This window comes from Melanerpes formicivorus, unplaced genomic scaffold (assembly GCF_026170545.1).
Source record: "Melanerpes formicivorus ecotype bairdi unplaced genomic scaffold, bMelFor1.0.p_v2 SCAF_39, whole genome shotgun sequence".
Lineage (NCBI taxonomy): Eukaryota > Metazoa > Chordata > Aves > Piciformes > Picidae > Melanerpes > Melanerpes formicivorus.
The window spans coordinates 3,721,511-3,743,257 of NW_027142391.1; the positions used below are offsets into that span (position 1 = coordinate 3,721,511).

Below are 21,747 nucleotides of genomic sequence, written 5' to 3' on the forward strand. Positions count from 1 at the left end.
GGTGCACATTAAAATTCAGGGCAGGACTAGACTGGAGCAGCCTACATGGGCACAGCCAAGCCCCTGCCCAGCTCTGTGGGTATGCACACAAGCACAAGTAGCTCCTTTCCTGCTGGGAAGATGATGTACTCCTCTGTTCCTGCAGACTCTTCCATCTCTTCAGCTGCCCAGGGACACAAACAGCTGAGCTGGCACTAACAATAGCTGCTGTTGTGCTGTTGCAAAGTAAGAGCACTAACAGCTCCTGCCAGCAGCCAGAGATGCAGCAGAGCTCACCACAGACCTGCAAACCTTCACCTGCTTCATTGCTTTGGGGAAGACCTCTTCATCTGGCTGCACTGCCTCCCTTGGTGAGCACTGCCTCTCCTCTTGGTGAGCACTGCCTCTCCTCTTGGTGAGCACTGCCTCCCTTGGTGAGCACTGCCTCTCCTCTTGGTGAGCACTGCCTCCCTTGGTGAGCACTGCCTCTCCTGGTGAGCACTGCCTCCCCTCTTGGTGAGCACTGCCTCTCCTCTTGGTGAGCACTGCCTCTCCTCTTGGTGAGCACTGCCTCTCCTCTTGGTGAGCACTGCCTCCCCTCTTGGTGAGCACTGCCTCCCTTGGTGAGCACTGCCTCTCCTCCTGGTGAGCCCTGCCTCTCCTCTTGGTGAGCACTGCCTCTCCTCTTGGTGAGCACTGCCTCTCCTCTTGGTGAGCACTGCCTCCCTTGGTGAGCACTGCCTCTCCTCTTGGTGAGCACTGCCTCCCCTCTTGGTGAGCACTGCCTCCCTTGGTGAGCACTGCCTCTCCTCTTGGTGAGCACTGCCTCTCCTCTTGGTGAGCACTGCCTCCCCTCTTGGTGAGCACTGCCTCCCTTGGTGAGCACTGCCTCTCCTCTTGGTGAGCACTGCCTCCCCTCTTGGTGAGCACTGCCTCCCTTGGTGAGCACTGCCTCTCCTCTTGGTGAGCACTGCCTCTCCTCTTGGTGAGCACTGCCTCCCCTCTTGGTGAGCACTGCCTCCCTTGGTGAGCACTGCCTCTCCTCTTGGTGAGCACTGCCTCTCCTCTTGGTGAGCACTGCCTCCCCTCTTGGTGAGCACTGCCTCCCTTGGTGAGCACTGCCTCTCCTCTTGGTGAGCACTGCCTCCCCTCTTGGTGAGCACTGCCTCCCTTGGTGAGCACTGCCTCTGCTCTTGGTGAGCACTGCCTCTGCTCTTGGTGAGCACTGCCTCTGCTCTTGGTGAGCACTGCCTCTGCTCTTGGTGAGCACTGCCTCTGCTCTTGGTGAGCACTGCCTCTCCTCTTGGTGAGCACTGCCTCTCCTCTTGGTGAGCACTGCCTCTCCTCTTGGTGAGCACTGCCTCTGCTCTTGGTGAGCACTGCCTCTCCTCTTGGTGAGCACTGCCTCTCCTCTTGGTGAGCGCTGCCTCTCCTCTTGGTGAGCACTGCCTCCCTTGGTGAGCACTGCCTCCCCTCTTGGTGAGCACTGCCTCTGCTCTTGGTGAGCACTGCCTCTCCTCTTGGTGAGCACTGCCTCCCTTGGTGAGCACTGCCTCTCCTCTTGGTGAGCACTGCCTCTCCTTTTGGTGAGCACTGCCTCTCCTCTTGGTGAGCACTGCCTCCCTTGGTGAGCACTGCCTCCCTTGGTGAGCACTGCCTCTCCTGGTGAGCACTGCCTCCCCTCTTGGTGAGCACTGCCTCCCTTGGTGAGCACTGCCTCCCCTCTTGGTGAGCACTGCCTCTCCTCTTGGTGAGCACTGCCTCCCCTCTTGGTGAGCACTGCCTCCCTTGGTGAGCACTGCCTCTCCTCTTGGTGAGCACTGCCTCTCCTCTTGGTGAGCACTGCCTCTCCTCTTGGTGAGCACTGCCTCCCTTGGTGAGCACTGCCTCTCCTCTTGGTGAGCACTGCCTCCCTTGGTGAGCACTGCCTCTGCTCTTGGTGAGCACTGCCTCCCTTGGTGAGCACTGCCTCTCCTCTTGGTGAGCACTGCCTCTCCTCCTGGTGAGCCCTGCCTCCCCTCTTGGTGAGCACTGCCTCTCCTCTTGGTGAGCACTGCCTCCCTTGGTGAGCACTGCCTCCCTTGGTGAGCACTGCCTCTCCTCTTGGTGAGCACTGCCTCTCCTCTTGGTGAGCACTGCCTCTCCTCCTGGTGAGCCCTGCCTCCCCTCTTGGTGAGCACTGCCTCTCCTCTTGGTGAGCACTGCCTCCCTTGGTGAGCACTGCCTCCCTTGGTGAGCACTGCCTCCCCTCTTGGTGAGCACTGCCTCTCCTCTTGGTGAGCACTGCCTCCCTTGGTGAGCACTGCCTCCCTTGGTGAGCACTGCCTCTCCTCCTGGTGAGCCCTGCCTCCCCTCTTGGTGAGCACTGCCTCTCCTCTTGGTGAGCACTGCCTCCCTTGGTGAGCACTGCCTCCCTTGGTGAGCACTGCCTCTCCTCTTGGTGAGCACTGCCTCCCTTGGTGAGCACTGCCTCTCCTCTTGGTGAGCACTGCCTCCCTTGGTGAGCACTGCCTCCCTTGGTGAGCACTGCCTCTCCTCTTGGTGAGCACTGCCTCCCCTCTTGGTGAGCACTGCCACTCCTGGTGAGCCCTGCCCATGGCTCTGAAGCTCCTGCCAAAAGAGCAGCTTTAACCTGCCAGAGGTTTGGCATCAGCAATCCCCTTGCAGGAGATGTGTCTGAGATACCAGGGCTGTGTTCACAAGCTACAGCAGATGGGCACTACTGGAGTTTAGGAAGAAGTGAGGGTGGGGAGGCACTGGAACAGGTTGCCCAGGGAGGCTGTGGTTGCCTCCTCCCTGGAAGTGTTCAAGACCAGGTTGGATGAGGCCTTGGGCAAGCTGGGCTGGTGGGAAGTGTCCCTGCCCATAGCAAAGAGGTTGGAACTGGATGATCTGTAAGGTCCATACTAACCCAAACCATCTACTCCAACCTCCCTCTCAAGCAGTCTTGGTGGCTCAATGCCTCATCCAACCAGGCTGTGAACACCCCCAGGAAGGAGGCATCCACAACCTCCCTGGGCAACCTATTCCACAGTCTCACCACTGAAGAACTTATTCCTCAGCTCCACTCTAACCCTGCCCTTCCTCAGCTCCCTCATTCCCCCTTGTCCTCTCTCTAGACACCCTTAGTCCCTCTGCAGCCTTCCTGCAGGCTCCCTTCAGGCATTGGAAGGCAGCTCTAAGGTGCTCCAGTCTCCTCTTCTCCCAGCTGAACACCCCCAGCTCCCTCAGCCTGTCCTCACAGCAGAGCTGCTCCAGCCCTTGGATCATCTTTGTGGCCTCCTCTGGCCTCACTCCAGCACCTCTGTGCCCTTCTGATGCTGGGGACACCAGCACTGGATGTAGTATTCCAGGTGGGGTCTCAGCAGAGCAGACTAAAAGGGCAGAATCCCCTCTTCTGCCCCGCTGGCCACACTCCTCTGGATGCAGCAGTTTGCCTGCTGGGCTGCATGAGCCTTCTACTCCCCAAGCCCCCCCTGGCAGGGATGGAATTAGTCTGCTCTGAGCTCGCCTGAAGGCAGTGCAGGGCAGGGCAGGCAGCGCTGAGTCTGCAGGACTGAGAGTCCCCAGCTTCTCCCAGCAGGGTCAGGGCTGCTTTAATGAATTAGGCATAACTGACACGCACTGAATCCTCCTGTCTAGACATCTGCAGAGAAGTGACAAGCTGCCAGAGGATGTGGATGGAGCCTCAGCAAGGGGGTGGGGAGGACAGGGAAGCAAGGGAGAAAATAAAAAGGGCAAGAAAACAGCCACAACTGCACACAGTTGCCAGCTCTACAGCACAGAGACACTGCTGGCTTCAGGCAAGAAGGACATTCAGCACATTGACCTAGTCAGTGTCTTTCAGCAGCTCACTGGGCTGCAATCAATCAGCCCTGGGTGCAGGCAGAAGGCTGGAGGTCTCCTCCAGTCAAAGCCTCTCCCCCCATCACTCTCAGGGAGTTCTGTTTGGAAACTCAGCTCCTGAGCTGCTCCCAGTCCACCCCCCAACTCATGGTCAAGACGTGAGAGAGGAGGCTACACCTTGGGCTCCCTCAGTGCCTGCACTGGGACATGGATTTATGGCAAGGGGTCTTAAAGCTCAGCTAATTCCAAACCCCCTTCCAAACCCCCTGCCATGGGCAGGGACACCTTCCACTAGACCAGGTTGCTCAAGGCCTCATCCAGCCTGGCCTGGAACACTTCCAGGACCATTCCCACATCTGAAAGAGATAAAAGGTGCCCAGCCTGGACAGCACCTCTCTGGGTACAATCTTTCCCCTCTCCCATGCACGTTTCTCACAGGCTGCAACTCTTCCTGCAGACATCTTCAAATGCAGCTTTTCCCTTCAGTGTTTTGCATGCAGGAGATCACAGCAGCTCCAAGCAGGACTCCATGGTTGAGGGATTGAGAGGCATCTGTGCTAATATTTGGGTCACTGTAAGTAATTGGTTGCAAGGGTCAGGCCCCAAATAGGTTGGGGATTGATGAATTGCCAGGTTAGGGAGAAACAAGAAATGGAAACTAATTCATGCCTTGAGAGCTGAGCAAAATGTGCAGGCCTCCAGCTGTGCTGGGATTAGACAGCAGCCCAGCACAAAGAACATCAACAGCTAAGTGAAAAGAGTCCTCTGCCAGGGACTGGAAATGTGGGTCATGTCCTAATTCCCCCTCCCCAGCATCCCCCAGCTGACAGGGGAGGAGAGCTACCGCCGCATCCAGCGCTGCTTCATGGCACAAGCAGTGCCAAGCCTCTACACGTGGGCATCAAGTCTCCTCTCCAGGCAGCAGAGTGGTAGATAAGAGCTTCAGCTGCATTCCCCATCACTGTGGCATTCCTCACCTCCCTCCAGCCTCCTCTGTGACAGCCATCTCTGTCCCCAGCTCATTTTACAGGCAACATCAGAGCGCTCGGGTGGCTGGAGGCTGCCCGTATCAGAGGATCTCAATATCCCTGGCTCTGAGACCTGCCCAGGAGCTCCCTCCCTGCAACATCCTTGGCCAGCAGCTATCCAAAGGAGGATTGTGCCCTTTACCTGTCCGCTGTGCAAGGTGATGGTGTCTGGAGGAGGTGGCAGTGGGCCAGCTCAGAGCAGGCTGGTACCACTCAGCAATGGCCTGACGTCAGAGGAGAGCGATGGAGCGGGTGAGACTCAGCAGGAGCTACCTCTTGGCTTCTACAGGGCAAGTTGACTCCATGACAAGAGGCAGCATGGAGAGTAGCTCCAGCAGCAGCAGACCAGGAAAGAAGGGAAAAGCACTTGGGAATGCTGGCTGCAAGTGGATCTTTTACAGGCAGCTAAGGCAGGATGTGATGCTGCTGCTCTGTGCAGAGCTGCTCAGGAGTGACTCCAAACCAGGAGGTGACCAGAGGAGGTCACCACCAGCAGCCTGGCCTCATCCATTTTGCACAGCCTACATGGCATGTGCCACATTTAGGGACAAGCTTACAAAGCCTCCTACCAGCCTCAGTCATAGCTGTGGATTGGCAGTGAGGAAGTACCAGACCATGTAAGCAGCTCTGTGCTCCCTCTCCTGCACAGGATGACACCAGGAAGCAGTGGGAACCTCTTCTCCAGCCAGAAAACAGCGAAGAGATTTCCCTCACATCTTCTTGCAGGCAGCAGGACAGAGCCCAGATGTGAAAACTCAGCTCTGAGGAACCTGTGACAGAATGGCCTGGAGTTTGCTGGTGCTCTGGGGGCCTGCCAAGGCCAGAAGTCCCAGCCCATGGGAATTTCAGCTGAAGGAGCTCAAACTCCTGCCCCTGAGTCTCATCCTTTAGAGAGAGCAGCATGGTTTGCTTCCAGTTCTAGCAAGCCAGGCAGAAAGGGTGAGACCTCTCAAGCCTACCAAGCCAACCAAGCCCAGCAAAATAAGACCAGAGCCCAGAAGAGTCTTCCCAGCAGGTCTCCAGTCCATGCCTGCCTGGATTTTCACGTGCCACTCCATCTCCAGAGCCTCACACTGATGCTGATGAGGGCGAGGGCAGATGGCCACCAGATGGGCTGGCAGAACAAAGAGGTTCCATTGCCACCTTCAGCAAGCTGACCTTAGCTGACAGGAGCATAAGGGCCCATCCTAGCTACCCAAGATGCTAAGGAGTGACTCTACTTGGCTCCTAGATTGTCAAGCCAAGACAGCAGGTGACTCCTGTGCCTGCCAGCTCCTGGCCTGCTCTGAATTAGATGCTATTTGCTGTGATTCATGAATCAGTCAGTTCTCAGGAAGGAAACAGATCTTTACACTCAAGATCCCTAAGAGTCTTACTCACTGCCATGCTGAATAATGTACTTCCAGCAGATGCTCGTGGGTCAGGAGGGAGACTTGAGTTGGAGAGGGAAGAGATTTCACAGAGATCTTTGTTTGGCTCTGGCAATGGTAACCAAAAGGAAGAGTTAGGGAGCCCCAGAACTGTGAACTCATGAGAAACCAGCATCTCCAGGAGCAACACCTAGCACACAGACACCCCAAGTCTGTTGGTAGCGGTGCTGGGGTTGGGAGCTCCAGGCAAGCAGTTGGACTTGATGGTCTCAAGGGTCTCTTCCAACCTCAACAGTTCAATGGTTCTGTTGTGGAGGCCCCAGCCCCTCCTCCCATCCTTAAATGCAGCTCCTACCACATAGCCTTCCACACTGAAAATGGGCAGGAGCTCTCTGAGGCCAGGGACAAGAAGTTACCTGCATCAGCCTGGCACATCTGGAGACTGCCAGGACCAAGAGCACCCAAATAGCCACATGTTGCTGAATCACTCCAGAATCAACCTCCCTCCTGGAGGTCTCCAGCCACGGAGAGCACCCCATGACAGTGCTCATGGGACAGTGGCCATCAAAGTCAAAGCACAGGAGGCTTTACAAAGAGACTCCATAAGAGCAAGGCCACCATTCCCTGCAGCCTTCCAGCTTGGCACAAAGCCTGGACAGGCAGTGGTCATGCACTGAGGCACTGAGAGCAGGGACAACCACCCAACAGCTGCATTTCTGCCTTGCTGTGTAGAAGCTGTGGTCCCAGGGGCTCTCCTCAAAGGGGCAGACATCTGCTCAGGCAGCAGAACCAAAGCAGCTGCCTGCCCTGGCCAGCTGCTCCCCTGGACCACCTCCACCAGCAGAGATGCTGCACCTCCAGAAGCCCTCTGGTCACTGCAGAATCCAGGAAAAAAAGCTGTCTCTCGCTTCTTGCCACTCCAAGTGACCAGAAAACATGAGACAAGGTTTCTCCCCGTGCCCTTCAGCTCCCTGACAGCCCTCGGTACCGACAGCCCCTGTGCTCCCAGTGAGGGGGACCGGAGCCCCGGTCAGAGCCTCCCCGCAGCCCTTCCCCGCACCTCACTAGACTCTAGAGCCGCAGTTTGCTCCTTTCCCAAGGGATTGCTCCCTGCCTTGGCACGGGACAGGGATGGAGACCACGCTGAGCACAGAACCGCTGCCGGCCTCAGCCACAGAGCGATACCGAGGGTCCGGCAGCCAAAAGCGGCACCGGCGGCTGCACCGGACGTGCTGCCGCGTACCCCGACCCGCAAACTTGGCTTTCTGATGAGAGACACGCAGAAACAGCGGCGAGGAGTGATGGAGAGCTGCTGCCGGGGGGTCCTCCTGCCAGCGGGTCCCCCCGTTTCGGTAACCCCTCCCGGTAAACCCTCCGGTTCACCCTCCTCCCGCCGCCGCGCCAGAGCTTTGAGTGCCCCGGGGGAAGAGGTAAGGGAGACAGTGGCAGCAGGGCCGTGCCCCGGTGGTACTCACAGCTCTGCTACGGCAGCGACGGCCCGGCGCGGCCCGCGGGATGCTTCGGGGCACCGTTATACCGGGGACCGCTGCCGCCAGCCCCGCGGCGGGGAGACGGGGCGGGGCGGGGGCGGGCAGGTGCACGGCTCCTCCTCGGGCCGCGTCGGGACGGGGCCGACACCGGGGGCGGCCCCGTGGGCTGCGGCTTCCTCTGTCACCCGGAATAACCCCGCCGCGGAGCCGCAAGAGAGCTGTCCTCGGTGCAGCCGCCGTTGGGTCCCGCCGCACACGCGTGCCGGGGCGGCGGGACGAGGGCAGCCTGCTCCTCCCCGCTCCGCCGCTCACTCACCGGCAGCGGGGGGCACATGCGTGGCACCGGCCCCGCCGAGCAGCCCGCGGCCCGGCCAGCGGAGCCGGAGCGGGGGGGGCCGGGGCACCGGGAGGGGCGGGGCCGAGGGTGGGGAGAGGGGCGGGGCCACGAGCGGGGCCGCGGGGGCTGGCTCCGCCCCGCCCGCGGTGCATGCTGGGAGCGGAAGCGGCGGCCGCGTTGGAGGCAGGCGGCAGCATGGCCGCTACCCGCAAGAGGTGAGCGCTGGCGGGAGCAGCGGCCGCGGAGGGTGCGGGTGGGTCGGCGCGGAGCAGCAGCGCGGCGGGGAAGGCCTCACGGGGTGCTGCTGGCCGCCTGGGCCTCGTCAGCCCCGCCCTGCCGGCCGCAGGGCTGCGGTGCTGGGTAGGCCCCGTGCGAGCAGCCTGGCGCTCAGAATCACAGAGTCGTTTTGGTTGGAAAAGGCCTTTAAGGTCATCGAGCCCGACCGTAAAGTCAGCGCTGCCAGCCCGCCACGAAATCGTGTCCCTCAGTGCCACATCTGCGAGGCTTTGAAACCCCCCCAGAGATGAGGATTCTTGACAGCCCTGTTGGGGAAGAAAGTGTTCCTGATGTCGAGCCTGAGCCTCCCCTGGTGCAGCTTGAGGCCGTTTTCTCTTGTCCTATTTCCCGTTCCTTGGGAGAGAGACCAATCCCCACCTGACTCCAGCCTCCTTTTAGGGAGTTGTAGAAATCGAGGTCTCCCCTCAGCCTCCTTTTCTCCAGGCTGCACGACCTTAGTTCCCTCAGTTGCTCCTCACCAGCCCTGTTCTCCAGACCCTTCACCAGCTTCATTGCCCTTCTCTGGGACCAGATCCAGCACCTCAGTGTCTCTTCACTAAGCTGCTTTCTTCACCATTCCCAGGAACCTGGCAGATCTGAGCCTGGATGAGTTCCTTGCTGCTGGCTCTGAGTCAGAGCTTGACGGTGACTGGGAGGAAGAGGAGGAGGAGAAGGCCACCAGACCCACCAAGGGGGCTGCAGCACAGAGGCAGCAGAATGGGAAGGCTCAACACAAGGGGAAGGTGAAGCAGCCACTCCAGGCCACACCAGCTGCCAGGTAAGGGCATAACCCCTCTCACCTCCTGCCTGCCTTGGGCAAGGCTTGGAGGCAGCCACGTTCCAACAGCTGCCAGATAAATGCAGATCCTCTCCTGCCTGCTTGGGGTGAGGTTTGGCACATCCAATCATGCACTCACTCATTGGTTGGGATCTTCACCATTGCCATCTTTGATAAACAGCCACAGGTCTCTGCAGCATCTGCCACAGGCTGAGTTAGTTCAGGGCTAAGCTGGGTCAGAGGTGCCAAAAAGGGCATGGGTTGAGCCCAGATTGCTTTGGTTTGGGGCTGTTCTTTGGTTTTCCTGACCTCTGGTCAGTCTCTCAGTACAACCTGCTAGCTTGCTATCAAGATTTCTTAGTGCTGAGTGCAGACAGCCTATCACAAGTCCTCTGGAGCAGGTGTTAAATGAGGCACAGGAGTGTGGCCCCAGCCCTGATGAATCCATCACTTTCAGTTAGCCCCAGCTGTGCTTGGTGCCCACACCTTCCTTACTTTGCTTGCAGCATCAGGAGACTTTTGGCCCCCCTGCCTTGCCCGGCTGGGTGCTGCCCCCCTGCCTTGCCTGGGTGTTGCTCCAGCAGTGAATAAGCTCATGGTAATTCTTCTCTCCCAGGAAGAAGGGGAAAGCCTCTGAACACAAAGACCAGCTCTCCAGGCTGAAGGAAAAAGATCCTGAGTTCTACAAGTTCTTGGAGGAAAACGATCGCAAGCTGCTGGATTTTGATGCCTCAGACAGCTCTGATGAGGAGGAACCACTGCATGTCCCACCTGATAAGCTGGAGGTACCAGGCCCTGCTTTGGATTCTGAACCCAAAAGCTAGCCCAGTTGCTTCCATGTGGAGTAGCTGAGCTTCCCTGCAAGGCCTCAGGCCAGGAAGGGCAGAGGTGGCTGGGGAGGAGCTTCCCCAGAGATCAGCTGCAGGTGTTGCTTGTGCTCACACCCACAGCTGCTTTCTGGAACTGAGCCTGAGGAGTTCCTTAAAAAGCAGAGCCTCAGGAGTGTATTTTCTTGGTGGTTTTGGTGTCACCTTTGCCAGCCTGAGTTTGATGTGCCTCAAGTGCTTCTGCTTTCTCCCTGCTGTTTTATCTTGGCTGTTGTGGTGGTGCAGCAGAGTTAACTTCATTACTGCACTACACAGGGTGCTGAGGGCAGCATTGATGAAGTTCACTGCTGCCTGCCTGCCTTCCTCTTCAGGAGCTCCTCAGCAAAAGAGGAGAGGCCACAAGTGCATAAACCTTTTCTCAGTCTTGCTGCTTGACTTCTCTAGGAAGCAAGTGATGAAGATGAAGAAGAGGAGGAGGAGCAAAGAGTCAAACGGAAGAAAGCTTCCTGCGTCCCTGTGAGCTTGAAAATGGTTGAAAGATGGAAAGAAGCTGCAGAGGTGAGCAGAGAGGCTGCATGTGGAATATTGCAACCAGTTCTGGGTCCCTCAGTTCAAGGAGGCCCTCAGGGAGCTGCTTGAAAGAGTCCAGTGCAGAGCCACAAAGATGCTGAAGGCAGTGGAACACTTTCCTGCTGAGGACAGGCTGAGGGTGCTGGGGCTGTTTAGCTTGGAGAAGAGGAGCCTGAGGGGTGACCTCATTCATGTTTACAAAGATGTGAAAGGCAGTGTGGGGAGGATGGAGCCAGGCTCTGCTCAGTCATGTCCAGTGATAGGAGAAGGGGCAGTGGGGGCAAGCTGCACCAGAGGAGGTTCCAGGTGAACATAAGGAAAAGCTTTGTGAGGATGCTGCAGCCCTGGAGCAGGCTGCCCAGAGAGGTTGTGGAGTCTTCTTCACTGGAGATATTCAAAACCCACCTGGATGTGACCTGCCCTGGGTGATCCTGCTCTGGCAGGGGGGTTGGACTGGAGGATCCTTCCAGGTCCCTTCCAACCCCTAACATTCTGTGTCTGTCAGCTGGAATACCAGGCACTTGAGTGTTCTCCTTTAAACATTATTCCACACCTGTCACTTACTGCCTCTAAAAGACCAATTGTCACCAACACTGACAGAGAAGGTGTCCTACATATGAGCTCCTGCTCCTTGAGCTCTCCTTGCTTCAGCATGCTTTGTCTGTGCATTTTCTCCTGGGCTGCAGGAGCAGAGTACTTGCACTCCTCCTGAGAGAGAAGCCAGAGAAACTTGGGTGGCTCAAAAGAGGTCAGAATGGTTAACTCTGGGTTGGTTTTTTTCACCCTCTTTGCTAAGCATTGGGCCCTTGGTAGCTCCAGAAGTGTTTTTATTAGTCCCATTTTGATGCTTTGAGTTGCTGCTTCTAAGAGGGGGAGGAGGGAAAGGTCAGATTGGATAGTTGCTTGCAGCTGATTGATTGCTTCTCAACCCCCCCAAGCAATTAGAAGGCCATTTTGGAGCAAGTGAAGGCCACTAGCATTCATTACCATTGTCTTGACATTTTTCCTTCATTTTATGGGCTGGAGCTGGGTCTTGCAATCAAACTTAATGGATTCCAATACTCCTGTCCCAGCAAAGTGCTTCAGAGTTCCAGGCTGTCACTGCTGCTCCTCCTCAGCAATCACAATCACAGAATGGTAGGGTTTGAACCTATTTTTTTCCCCCTCCCCTCCCTTCTTCTTTCTCCAGAGAGGCTTAACACCAAAACTCTTCCATGAGATCACTCAAGCCTTCAAAGCAGCTGTAGCCACCACCAAAGGAGACAGTGGTGGGGATGATCCCAGCAAGTTCCAAGTCAGTGATGCTGCAGGTGAGTTGGGCACCATGCAAGTTCTGTGAGAGGAGGGAAATGATTTGGTGGGGGAGGTTTAGCTGTGGGAAGAGGGTGAGGATGAGAATGGGCTGGAGTTAACTTGCCCTTGCAGAGGCTTCATTTCACCAAAGCAGCTTACCTTCCTGGTGCTGAGCCTGAGCCAGTGGTGTCTCTTCTGGTGCCCCAGTGTGTGAGGTGTGCATGCCTGGAGCAGCTGAGCCCTGCTTCATTCCCCAGGCTGCTTAGAGTGAAGCTCCTTAGTGTTTGTGTCAATGTAGTGCATGGTTTTGTGGACAGCTCCTGCTGCAGCTTCTTCTTGCTGATCCCTCTTGGAACTAATCCTCCAAGACTATTTAAAGTCTTCTTACCAAACAGCAGTGTACAACCTCTCCATGGTTCAGAACTCAGCTGCACTATTCAGGCTCTTCTCTGTTGCACCCTGTGGTAGGTCAAGGGGTGATGGATATAAACTCCAGCACAGGAGGTTCCACCTCAACATCAGGAGGAGCTTCTTCACTGTGAGGGTCACAGAGCACTGCAACAGGCTCCCCAGGGGGGTTGTGGAGTCTCCTGGGGACTTTCAAGACCCATCTGGATGTGTTCCTGTGGGACTTGTGTTGGATTCTATAGCCCTGCTCTGGCAGGGGGGTTGGACTTGATCTTCAGAGGTCCCTTCCTGCCCCTAGCATCCTATCAGCTTTACATTGGCCTAGCTGGGACCTCTCAAAACACCACATGCCTACAGCTCCTGTGCAGGATTATTATGCCTGTAGAAGAGATGAGGTGCAGCATCTCCAGCCTAGCCACCCCCCAGCCTTTTGCATGAGCTCCAGGCTTTGCAGGGAGTCCTGCTTTTGACACTCAACAGTGTGGCTGAGCAGGAAATACCTTTTGTTAGTGTCTCAGTGGGGCTGCAGGTCACATCCTCAGCTTCTAACACAATTAGGAGGTGCTCCTCAGTGTGTTTTGACAGCTTGTTGCTGTGTGTGCCACCTGGAAGTGGCACTGTGGGCTGCTTCTCCTTAAAGCCCACAGGTTCTCCTTAATCTTTTCTTGCCCACTGTGGGGCCTTTTACATCTTTCATTGCTGTGGCTTAAAATCTCAGCCTTCTGGTACAAGAAATGGCATAGAATTCAAGTGGCCATTTCTGTGGCTCTTTAATTAACAACTGCTTTTAGTTCTCACTGTGGATGGGAGGAGGTTGGTGGTGGTGTGGCCTCCTAGGCATGGGTCAGGCTGCTTTTGTGCTTGGTGCTGTCAGTTGTCATCTCTATTCCACTCTGCTGAGGCCCCACCTGGAGCACTGTGGCCAGTTCTGGAGTCCCTATTACAGGAAGGATCTGGAGGTGCTGGAAGGTGTCCAGAGAAGGGCCAGGAGGATGAGCAGAGGGCTGGAGCTGCTCTGCTGTGAGGACAGACTGAGGGAGTTGGGGTTGTGCAGTCTGGAGAGGAGAAGGCTCTGAGGAGACCTTCTTGTGGCCTTCCAGGATCTGAAGGGGGCTACAGGAAAGCTGGGGAGGGACTTTTGAAGGGGTCAGGGAGGGATAGGACTGGGGGGGATGGAGCAAAGCTAGAAGTGGGGAGATTGAGATTGGATGTGAGGAAGAAGTTGCTCCCCGTGAGGGTGGTGAGAGCCTGGCACAGGTTGCCCAGGGAGGTGCTGGAAGCTTCATCCCTGGAGGTGTTTGCAGCCAGGCTGGATGTGGCTGTGAGCAACCTGCTGTAGTGTGAGGTGTCCCTGCCCATGGCAGGGGGTTGGAGCTGGCTGAGCCTTGAGGTCCTTTCCAACCCTGGCAACCTCTGGCTCTATAAAGGTGTTGGTTACAGCGTTGGTTGTGTGAAAGCTTAGTGTAAGGCCAAGTGATATTTTTCCAGAGGCTTTGGGAATCCATTCAGCTCTTTGGGGGAAGGGTTTTGGGGTTGTTTTTTTCCCATATTGACTGAGAAACCAGGAGTATGTGGAGAGCCATTTCCCAATGCTTTGCTGCTTTTCTTTCAACCAGTGTTCAATGCCCTGGTGTCCTTCTGTGTCCGGGACCTCTTCCGCTCCGTGCAGAAGCTGCTCTTTCCCAAACCCCCAAAGAACAAACAAAAGTAAGTCTGAGGAGATGGGAGCTCAGCAGGGGAGAGAAAGCTGCTTGGGAGAGGGGGGTGGTCAGAGCTGCAAGCTGGCCAGCAAAGCTGATGAAAGGGTCTGCAGCAAAAGTCTTGGGAGGAGGAGCAGCTGAGGGAAGTGGGGTTGTTCAGCCCACCGCACTGCAGAGCAGGAGGCTGAGGGGAAAGCTGCTGCTTCAGTGCAACTCCCTGAGAAGAGGCTGGAGCCAGGTGAGGCTTGGTCTCTCCTCCCAGATAGTAAGCAGCAGGACAAGGGGAAAAGGCCTCAAGTTGCACCAAGGGAGGTTTAGGTTGGATGTGAAGAACAATTTCTCCCCTGAAGGGGTTGTAAGGCCCTGGAACAGGTGGTCCAGGGCAGTGGCAGAGTCCCCATCCCTGGAGGTGTTTAAAAGACCTGTGGATGTGGTGCTGAGACTGTGTCCTCTTGTTCTTGGTCTGCTTGCTTGGGAGAAGAGACCAACCCCCTCCTGGCTCCAACCTCCCTTCAGGGAGTTGGAGAGAGCAAGAAGGTCTCCCCTGAGCCTCCTCTTCTCTAAGCTAAGCAACCCCAGCTCCCTCAGCCTCTCCTCACAGGGCTGTGCTCCAGACCCCTCCCCAGCTTTGTTGCCCTTCTCTGGACACCTTCAAGTGTCTCAATGTCCTTCTTAAACTGAGGAGCCCAGAACTGGACACAGGACTCAAGGTATGGCCTAACCAGTGCAGAGTACAGGGGTACAATGACTTCCCTGCCCCTGCTGGCCACGTTTTAGTCATGAGGTCTGTGGTGACAGGTTGGATTTGATGGTGTTTGAGGTCTCTTCCAACCTTGGTGCTTCTGTGATTTGACAGTGTTGGGCCTCTCAGTTCAAGAAAGACCTCAGGGAACTGCTTGAAAGAGTCCAGAGCAGAGCCACGAAGATGCTGAAGGCAGTGGAACATCTCCCTGCTGAGGGAGTTGGGACTCTTGAGCGTGGAGCAGAGGAGCCTGAGGGGTGACCTCATTCATGTTTACAGAGATGGGAAAGGATGGAGCCAGGCTCTGCTCAGGGATGTCCAATGATAGGGCAAGGTTGGGCAGAGGAGGTTCCAGATGAACATACAGGAAAAACGTCTTCACTGTGAGGGTGACAGAGCCTGGAGCAGGCTGCCCAGAGAGGTTGTGGAGTCTCTTTTAGTGGAGACATTCAAAACCCAGCTGGATGTGTTCCTGGGTGACCCTGCTGTGGCGGGGGGGGGGTTGGACTGGGTGCTCTTTCCAGGTCCTTTCCAACCCCTAACATTCTGTGGTAAGAAGAGATTCCCCCCTGCCAAAACTCTTCCTTCTTGCTTTGCAAGCAGTAGTTTTGACTCTCTCTTCTGCTGAAGCCTGATTGATTTGGTGGAGTTTTGGTGTTGTGTTTGTTTCCTTTTCAAAGCCCAACCAAATTCTTGCTCCTTTCCAGGATGATTCTCCCTTCCACCAGCCCACTTTGGAGCAAGCTGAGACTGGATGTCAAAGCTTACCTGGGCTGCACCATAAGAGTAAGAATCTTCAGCATCTTTGTGTTACTGGGAGGGGGGGTGGGGCAGTTTGTGCATCTCTGAGCTTTTTGTTCAGGGTGTTTTGGACTGAGACACAGAGCTCCAGGCAGCCCTGCTCAAAGGAGAGCTCAGCAATCAAAGAGAGAATGAACAGAGCAGGTAATAATGTAGCCTCAGGTGCTTTTCCCTTCCAAACCCACTCCACTTTGAGGTTGACTTTCTGGTCATCACAACCCTGGGAGCCTTTGGGTAGTTGGTTCTGTGCATGATTTTGTAGTGGAGAACAATTAAGGCTTGCTGAGACTGCAACAGGCAGAAGCAATCTCAGAGGCTTGAAGCTTTGGGCATCTGATTGGTGTCCATCAAGGTCCTTGGCTTGATGTGGAAGTGTTGGGTCTAATCAGCCAGTTGGGGTGGTTGGGGTGAGAATGTGTGGCCCAGGAGGGAGGGCTGGGTCAACGTGCTGGCACTTCTTCCTGTCTCCAGTTGCCTGCCAAGTTAATATCTAATGGGCTTGAAAGTAGTTTGCAGTGCTGAGCTGCTGCCTTCTGCTCCTTTCCCTCACTTTCTGGCACTGTGAATCTTGTAGTAAATATTATAAAGCTTGTACAGAAGTAAAATATAGAGATGGGCTTACAGCTGAGTTTGATGGCATCTTTGTTTTAGTTTCATTTAATCTGTATTTTAGTTTCATTTTATTCTCTTTATTTTCATTTTATCTTTATTTTATTTTATTCTCTTTATTTTATTTTCATTTTATTATCGTTATCTTTATTTATTTTATCTTTATTTTTTTATTTTAAAAAGTCTTTCTTTTCTTTTTTTATTTATTGTCTTTTTTTCTTATATTTTTTCTTTTATTTTTTATTTATTTTCTTTTCTTTTTTATTCCTTTTTTCCCTTCTCTTTTTTTCCTCTCATTTCTTTTCCCTTCTCTTCTTTTTTCCCCCCATTTCTTTTTCCTTCTTTTTCCCTCCTTCCATTTCTTTTCCCTTCTCTTTTTCCCTCCTTCCATTTCTTTTCCCTTCTCTTTTTCCCTCCTTCCATTTCTTTTCCCTTCTCTCTTTTTCCCTCCTTCCATTTCTTTTCCCTTCTCTTTTTCCCTCCTTCCATTTCTTTTCCCTTCTCTCTTTTTTCCTCCCTCCATTTCTTTTCCCTTCTCTTCTTTTTTCCTCCCTCCATTTCTTTTCCCTTCTCTTCTTTTTTCCTCCCTCCATTTCTTTTCCCTTCTCTTCTTTTTTCCTCCCTCCATTTCTTTTCCCTTCTCTTCTTTTTTCCTCCCTCCATTTCTCTTCCCTTCTCTTCTTTTTTCCTCTCTCCATTTCTCTTCCCTTCTCTTCTTTTTTCCTCCCTCCATTTCTCTTCCCTTCTCTTCTTTTTTCCTCCCTCCATTTCTCTTCCCTTCTCTTCTTTTTTCCTCCCTCCATTTCTCTTCCCTTCTCTTCTTTTTTCCTCCTTCCATTTCTCTTCCCTTCCCTTCTCTTTTCCTCCTTCCATTTCCCTTCCCTTCCCTTCTCTTTTCCTCCTTCCATTTCCCTTCCCTTCCCTTCTCTTTTCCTCCTTCCATTTCCCTTCCCTTCCCTTCTCTTTTCCTCCTTCCATTTCCCTTCCCTTCCCTTCTCTTTTCCTCCTTCCATTTCCCTTCCCTTCCCTTCTCTCTTTTCCTCCTTCCATTTCTCTTCCCTTCCCTTCTCTTTTTTCCTCCTTCCATTTCTCTTCCCTTCCCTTCTCTTTCCCCCCCCCCCCCCCTTTCCTTTCCCTTCTTTTTTTAACAATTATAATAATTATATCTATAAAACCTAAAGCTTGTAGTAAATACTAAGAAGATGTTATGCTGGCAATCTCACATACACCATCTCCAAGTGTGGTGATGCTCCATCCCACTAGGACACCCCAGCCAGCCCAGATTGCTGCTGTCTGGCTCTTCAGAGGCAATTCAGGGATTATTTCTGAAGGCAAACTCCTGCCCCCAGTTAATTTCTGGGTTTGGGATTGCCTCAGAGTACCTCCTTGAATTGGAAGCACTGATGTGCTCCTCCTTGAGAAGCTGAGGGAAGGGGATGTGAGGAAAGTGCTGATGTCTCTTAGCTGGGAGCTGGCAGAATGACTTAGCAGAAAGAACCTTCTGATCAGGAGAGCTTTTTTTTCCTTCCTCTGGAGTCGTGGTGCCAGCAGCAGAGGATTGCAGCAGCAAAGGGGAAGTTGGCAAGGCAGTCCCAGTGAAGCAAACCCTGCCCCTCTGCTTACTTCTGTACTTCTGAGCTCTCTCAGCCCCTGCCTTCACTACAGCATTTTTCTAACCTATTTGCTCAGAAATGCCTCCTGTTCATTCTGATGGGGGAGGGGCTTTGCAAAGGAGACCTTCCTAGCTCACAATCTTTGCGGTGCAAGGAGGGAAGATAATGGAGGGGGGAAAAAAACTGCTGCTGCTTCCAGCAACTGGGATTGCAGACAGGAGCTGGCACTGCATCAGGCAGGACCTCTCTTGAACTGAAGTGACTTTGAGCTTACTGTTCTCTTCAGTGAGAAACTGCCAATGTCTCTGGGGTTGGCTCCAAGGGAGCTGAGCTGAACAGCCTGGAAATAGAGAGATGCTGTTTCTTAACAGTTTGTCTGACCCTTTCCTTCAGCTCATCTCTTGATACCAGCTTCCCATTAAATCCTAATGAAACCCAGTAAAGTCCCAGGTAGCTCAGGTGGTCTGTTTCCAAGATCTGTGCAGGCTGAGGGTGTCTCCATCATGTTTTGACCATTTGCAGTGAGTCAGAGGCACTGGTGTCGTGCCATCTGTGAGCAGACATCTTAAACTGGGTGGAAACTTCTGCAGCACACAAGTGAGGCTGTGTGTGATGAGCTCAGGTGCCTTTAGCCACCCAAGTCCAGTAGCCTGAGCTCTCCTCCTCCTTCAGCTGAGTTGTTTTACCCAGTGTGTGTCAGCTTTTGTGGGTTTGAGCTTCTTTCCTAGGGCAGGCTGAGCTTTAGCCACACAGAAACACTTGGGGAATGCAAAACACAGATGCTGAAGGGTAAGGGAAGAAGTGATGATGAGGGCCACATACTAAACAGGGCTGTGGTTTGTTCTCCTTCCATAGCTCCTGTCTTGCTTAACAGAAGCCTCAGTTGGTGCAGCAGTCCTTCAGCATGTCAGCTCCATAGTGCCCTACTACTTGTCCTTTCCCAAGCAGTGCCGTGTCCTGCTCAAGGTAAGGTGGTGTTTGGAGCTGAGGGGTTTGCTCTGCCCCTGCAGATGAGCATCTCATGGGGTTTGGGCTGGATCCCCTGACAGTTCAGTCTCTTGTGCTCCCCTTCCCTTTTCTCTTGGTCCTGGAAAGGTCTCCTGCTCTTCTTACAGACCTGGGTGAGGTAAAGTAGGTGTGTGGCTCTGCTGCTGAGCCCTTGTAGAGTGACATGGAGGTGTTCTGGGGAAGGAAGGGAGAGAGGAGGAAGGACCAAAGAAAGGGAAGGAAGGGAGAGAGAGAGGGGAGGAAGGACCAAAGAAAGGGAGGGAAGGAAGGGAGAGAGAGAGAGGGGAGGAAGGACCAAAGAAAGGGAGGGAGGGAGGGAAGGAAGGGAGAGAGAGGGAGGCAGGGAAGGACCAAAGAAAGGGAGGGAGGGAAGGAAGGGAGAGAGAGGGAGGCAGGGAAGGACCAAAGAAAGGGAGGGAGGGAAGGAAGGGAGAGAGAGGGAGGCAGGGAAGGACCAAAGAAAGGGAGGGAGGGAAGGAAGGGAGAGAGAGGGAGGCAGGGAAGGACCAAAGAAAGGGAGGGAGGGAAGGACCAAAGAAAGGGAGGGAGGGAAGGAAGGGAGAGAGGGAGGCAGGGAAGGACCAAAGAAAGGGAGGGAGGGAAGGAAGGGAGAGAGGGGAGGAAGGACCAAAGGAAGGGAGAGAGGGGAGGAAGGGAGAGAGGGGAGGAAGGACCAAAGGAAGGGAGAGAGGGGAGGAAGGGAGAGAGGGGAGGAAGGACTGGAGGGAGGGAGGGAAGGGAGGGAGAGTGAGGAGGAAGGACCAAAGGGAGGGAGGGAAGGAAGGGGGAGAGAGAGAGAGGAGGAAGGACCAAAGAAAGGGAGGGAGGGAAGGAAGGGAGAGAGAGGAGGAAGGACCAAAGAAAGGGAGGCAGGGAAGGACCAAAGAAAGGGAGGGAAGGAAGGGAGAGAGGGAAGGACTGGAGAAAAGGAGGTGTTCTGGGAACGTCATCTGTTCCTCACTCCCAGATGGAGTAGTAGCCGCCTGCGTGTAGTCCCTGATAGTATTTCACTCATGAGCTGGGGGTGGAATATTTTAACAGCAACTTAGTCACAACTGCTGAGCACTTAGGAACAACAAAGGAGGTGTGAAAGAACAGAAGAGGCCAACGCTGACATTTAAATGTGAAAAGCTGCCACACAGCATTGAAGTGAGGCTGGGAGCCCTTTGGTAAGGGTGCCTGGGGTGCCGAAGGGAGGGTAGCAGGCTGCTCACCGCTGGAGTTAGGGATGTTTGGAGTAGTGGTTTTTTTTTCCCCAGCCCTGCTGTTGAACTCTATCAGAGATGATATTTTTGGACAGTTTCCTGAGTGTGGAAACAACAACCTTGCCTTCTGTGTGGTCTCCCAGCTCGAATGTGAGGACAGAACGGCTGCCAGCGATGCTGTGACAGTACAGCCTGCCATCAGCCTGTCTCCTTCCTCCTCCACTCGAGTGTGAGCTGGGAAGGAGGAAAGCTCAGGCCTGGCTGTAGGGAGAGGACCTTTTTAATCCCTCTACTTACCTTTTTCAATTCAGCAAGCTATCAACCTGTGGAGCACAGGTGAGGAGACAGTGAGAGTGCTCTCCTTCCTCGTGCTGATCAAGATCTGTCGCTACAAGAAGGATTTGTACCTCAGCCCCTTGCTCAAGGTAAGGCTGGGACTTGCTGTGCTCTGCAGTGCCTGCCTCCCTTCCTCCCTTCCTCCCTTCCTCCCTTCCTCCCTTCCTCCCTTCCTCCCTTCCTCCCTTCCTCCCTTCCTCCCTTCCTCCCTTCCTCCCTTCCTCCCTTCCTCCCTTCCTCCCTTCCTCCCTTCCTCCCTTCCTCCCTTCCTCCCTTCCTCCCTTCCTCCCTTCCTCCCTTCCTCCCTTCCTCCCTTCCTCCCTTCCTCCCTTCCTCCCTTCCTCCCTTCCTCCCTTCCTCCCTTCCTCCCTTCCTCCCTTCCTCCCTTCCTCCCTTCCTCCCTTCCTCCCTTCCTCCCTTCCTCCCTTCCTCCCTTCCTCCCTTCCTCCCTTCCTCCCTTCCTCCCTTCCTCCCTTCCTCCCTTCCTCCCTTCCTCCCTTCCTCCCTTCCTCCCTTCCTCCCTTCCTCCCTTCCTCCCTTCCTCCCTTCCTCCCTTCCTCCCTTCCTCCCTTCCTCCCTTCCTCCCTTCCTCCCTTCCTCCCTTCCTCCCTTCCTCCCTTCCTCCCTTCCTCCCTTCCTCCCTTCCTCCCTTCCTCCCTTCCTCCCTTCCTCCCTTCCTCCCTTCCTCCCTTCCTCCCTGAGCAGGAGCTGGAGTTGATGCTGGCTGCCAAGAGACCAAACCCCTCCTTGCTGTGTGTCCAGAGAAGGGAATAGAAGGTGGTTAAGGGTTGGAGAAAGGGCTGGTGAGGATCAGTTGGGGGAGCAGGTGCTGGAGTTGATGTTGGCTACCAAGAGACCAAACCTCTCCTTGCTGTGTGTCCAGAGAAGGGAAAGTTGAAGGTGCTGAAGGGTCTGGAGAAAGGTCTGGTGAGGATCAGCTGAGAGAACTGAGGTTTAGTCTGGAGAAGAAGAGGCTGAGGTGAGGCCTCACTGCTCTCTACCATTCCAGGAGCCAGGTGGGCTCTCTTCTCCCTAGTGTCAGGTGATAGCACAAGAGAATATGGACTGAAACCACACAAGGAGAGGGTTTAGGTTGAAGATTAGGAACAGTTTCTGTCCTGCAGGAGTGGTCAGGGCTTGGAACAGGCTGGAGTCTCCCTCCTTGGAGGTGTCCAAGAGCCCTGTGGCCGTGGTGGGGTCGGGTTGCTCGCTGGGACTCGGTGACCCGAGAGGCCTTTTCCCACCCGAAGCAGTTCTCTGAAAGAAGGCTTTTTTGTCTTCATTCTGCTTGATGGGACTGTACCTTGCCCTCTTCCCTGCACAGCAAATGTACATTGCCTTCGTGAGGAACTCCAGGTTCACCTCTCCCAACGTCCTGCCCCTGATCAACTTCATGCAGCGGACGCTGACGGAGCTGTACGCCCTGGACACGCACACCTCCTACCAGCACGCCTTCGTCTACATCCGCCAGCTTGCCATCCACCTGCGCAGCGCCATGACCATCAAGAAGAAGGTGAGGGCCCCTCAGGCT

At 54.7% G+C, this 21,747-nt stretch overlaps 2 protein-coding genes across 2 annotated transcripts in view; one reads left to right on the top strand and one right to left on the bottom strand.

Annotated features, from left to right (window-relative positions):
- Window positions 1–7,907, bottom strand: part of KLHL17 (kelch like family member 17) — a 36,489-nt gene extending 28,582 nt beyond the window's left edge. The window contains exon 1 of the mRNA XM_068158319.1: window positions 7,699–7,907. The gene's annotated coding sequence lies outside the window, so the exon portion shown is untranslated. The remainder of the gene's footprint in view (window positions 1–7,698) is intronic.
- Window positions 7,908–8,153: 246 nt separating this feature from the next.
- The window catches only part of NOC2L (NOC2 like nucleolar associated transcriptional repressor), a 54,724-nt gene continuing 41,130 nt past the window's right edge, over window positions 8,154–21,747 (top strand). Inside the window, exons 1-10 of the mRNA XM_068158318.1 lie at window positions 8,154–8,265; window positions 8,910–9,104; window positions 9,721–9,889; window positions 10,376–10,489; window positions 11,691–11,811; window positions 13,819–13,909; window positions 15,352–15,430; window positions 18,523–18,633; window positions 20,192–20,305; window positions 21,541–21,729. Of these exons, the coding sequence (XP_068014419.1) occupies window positions 8,201–8,265; window positions 8,910–9,104; window positions 9,721–9,889; window positions 10,376–10,489; window positions 11,691–11,811; window positions 13,819–13,909; window positions 15,352–15,430; window positions 18,523–18,633; window positions 20,192–20,305; window positions 21,541–21,729 (1,248 nt within the window). The 5' untranslated portion in view covers window positions 8,154–8,200. The remainder of the gene's footprint in view (window positions 8,266–8,909; window positions 9,105–9,720; window positions 9,890–10,375; window positions 10,490–11,690; window positions 11,812–13,818; window positions 13,910–15,351; window positions 15,431–18,522; window positions 18,634–20,191; window positions 20,306–21,540; window positions 21,730–21,747) is intronic.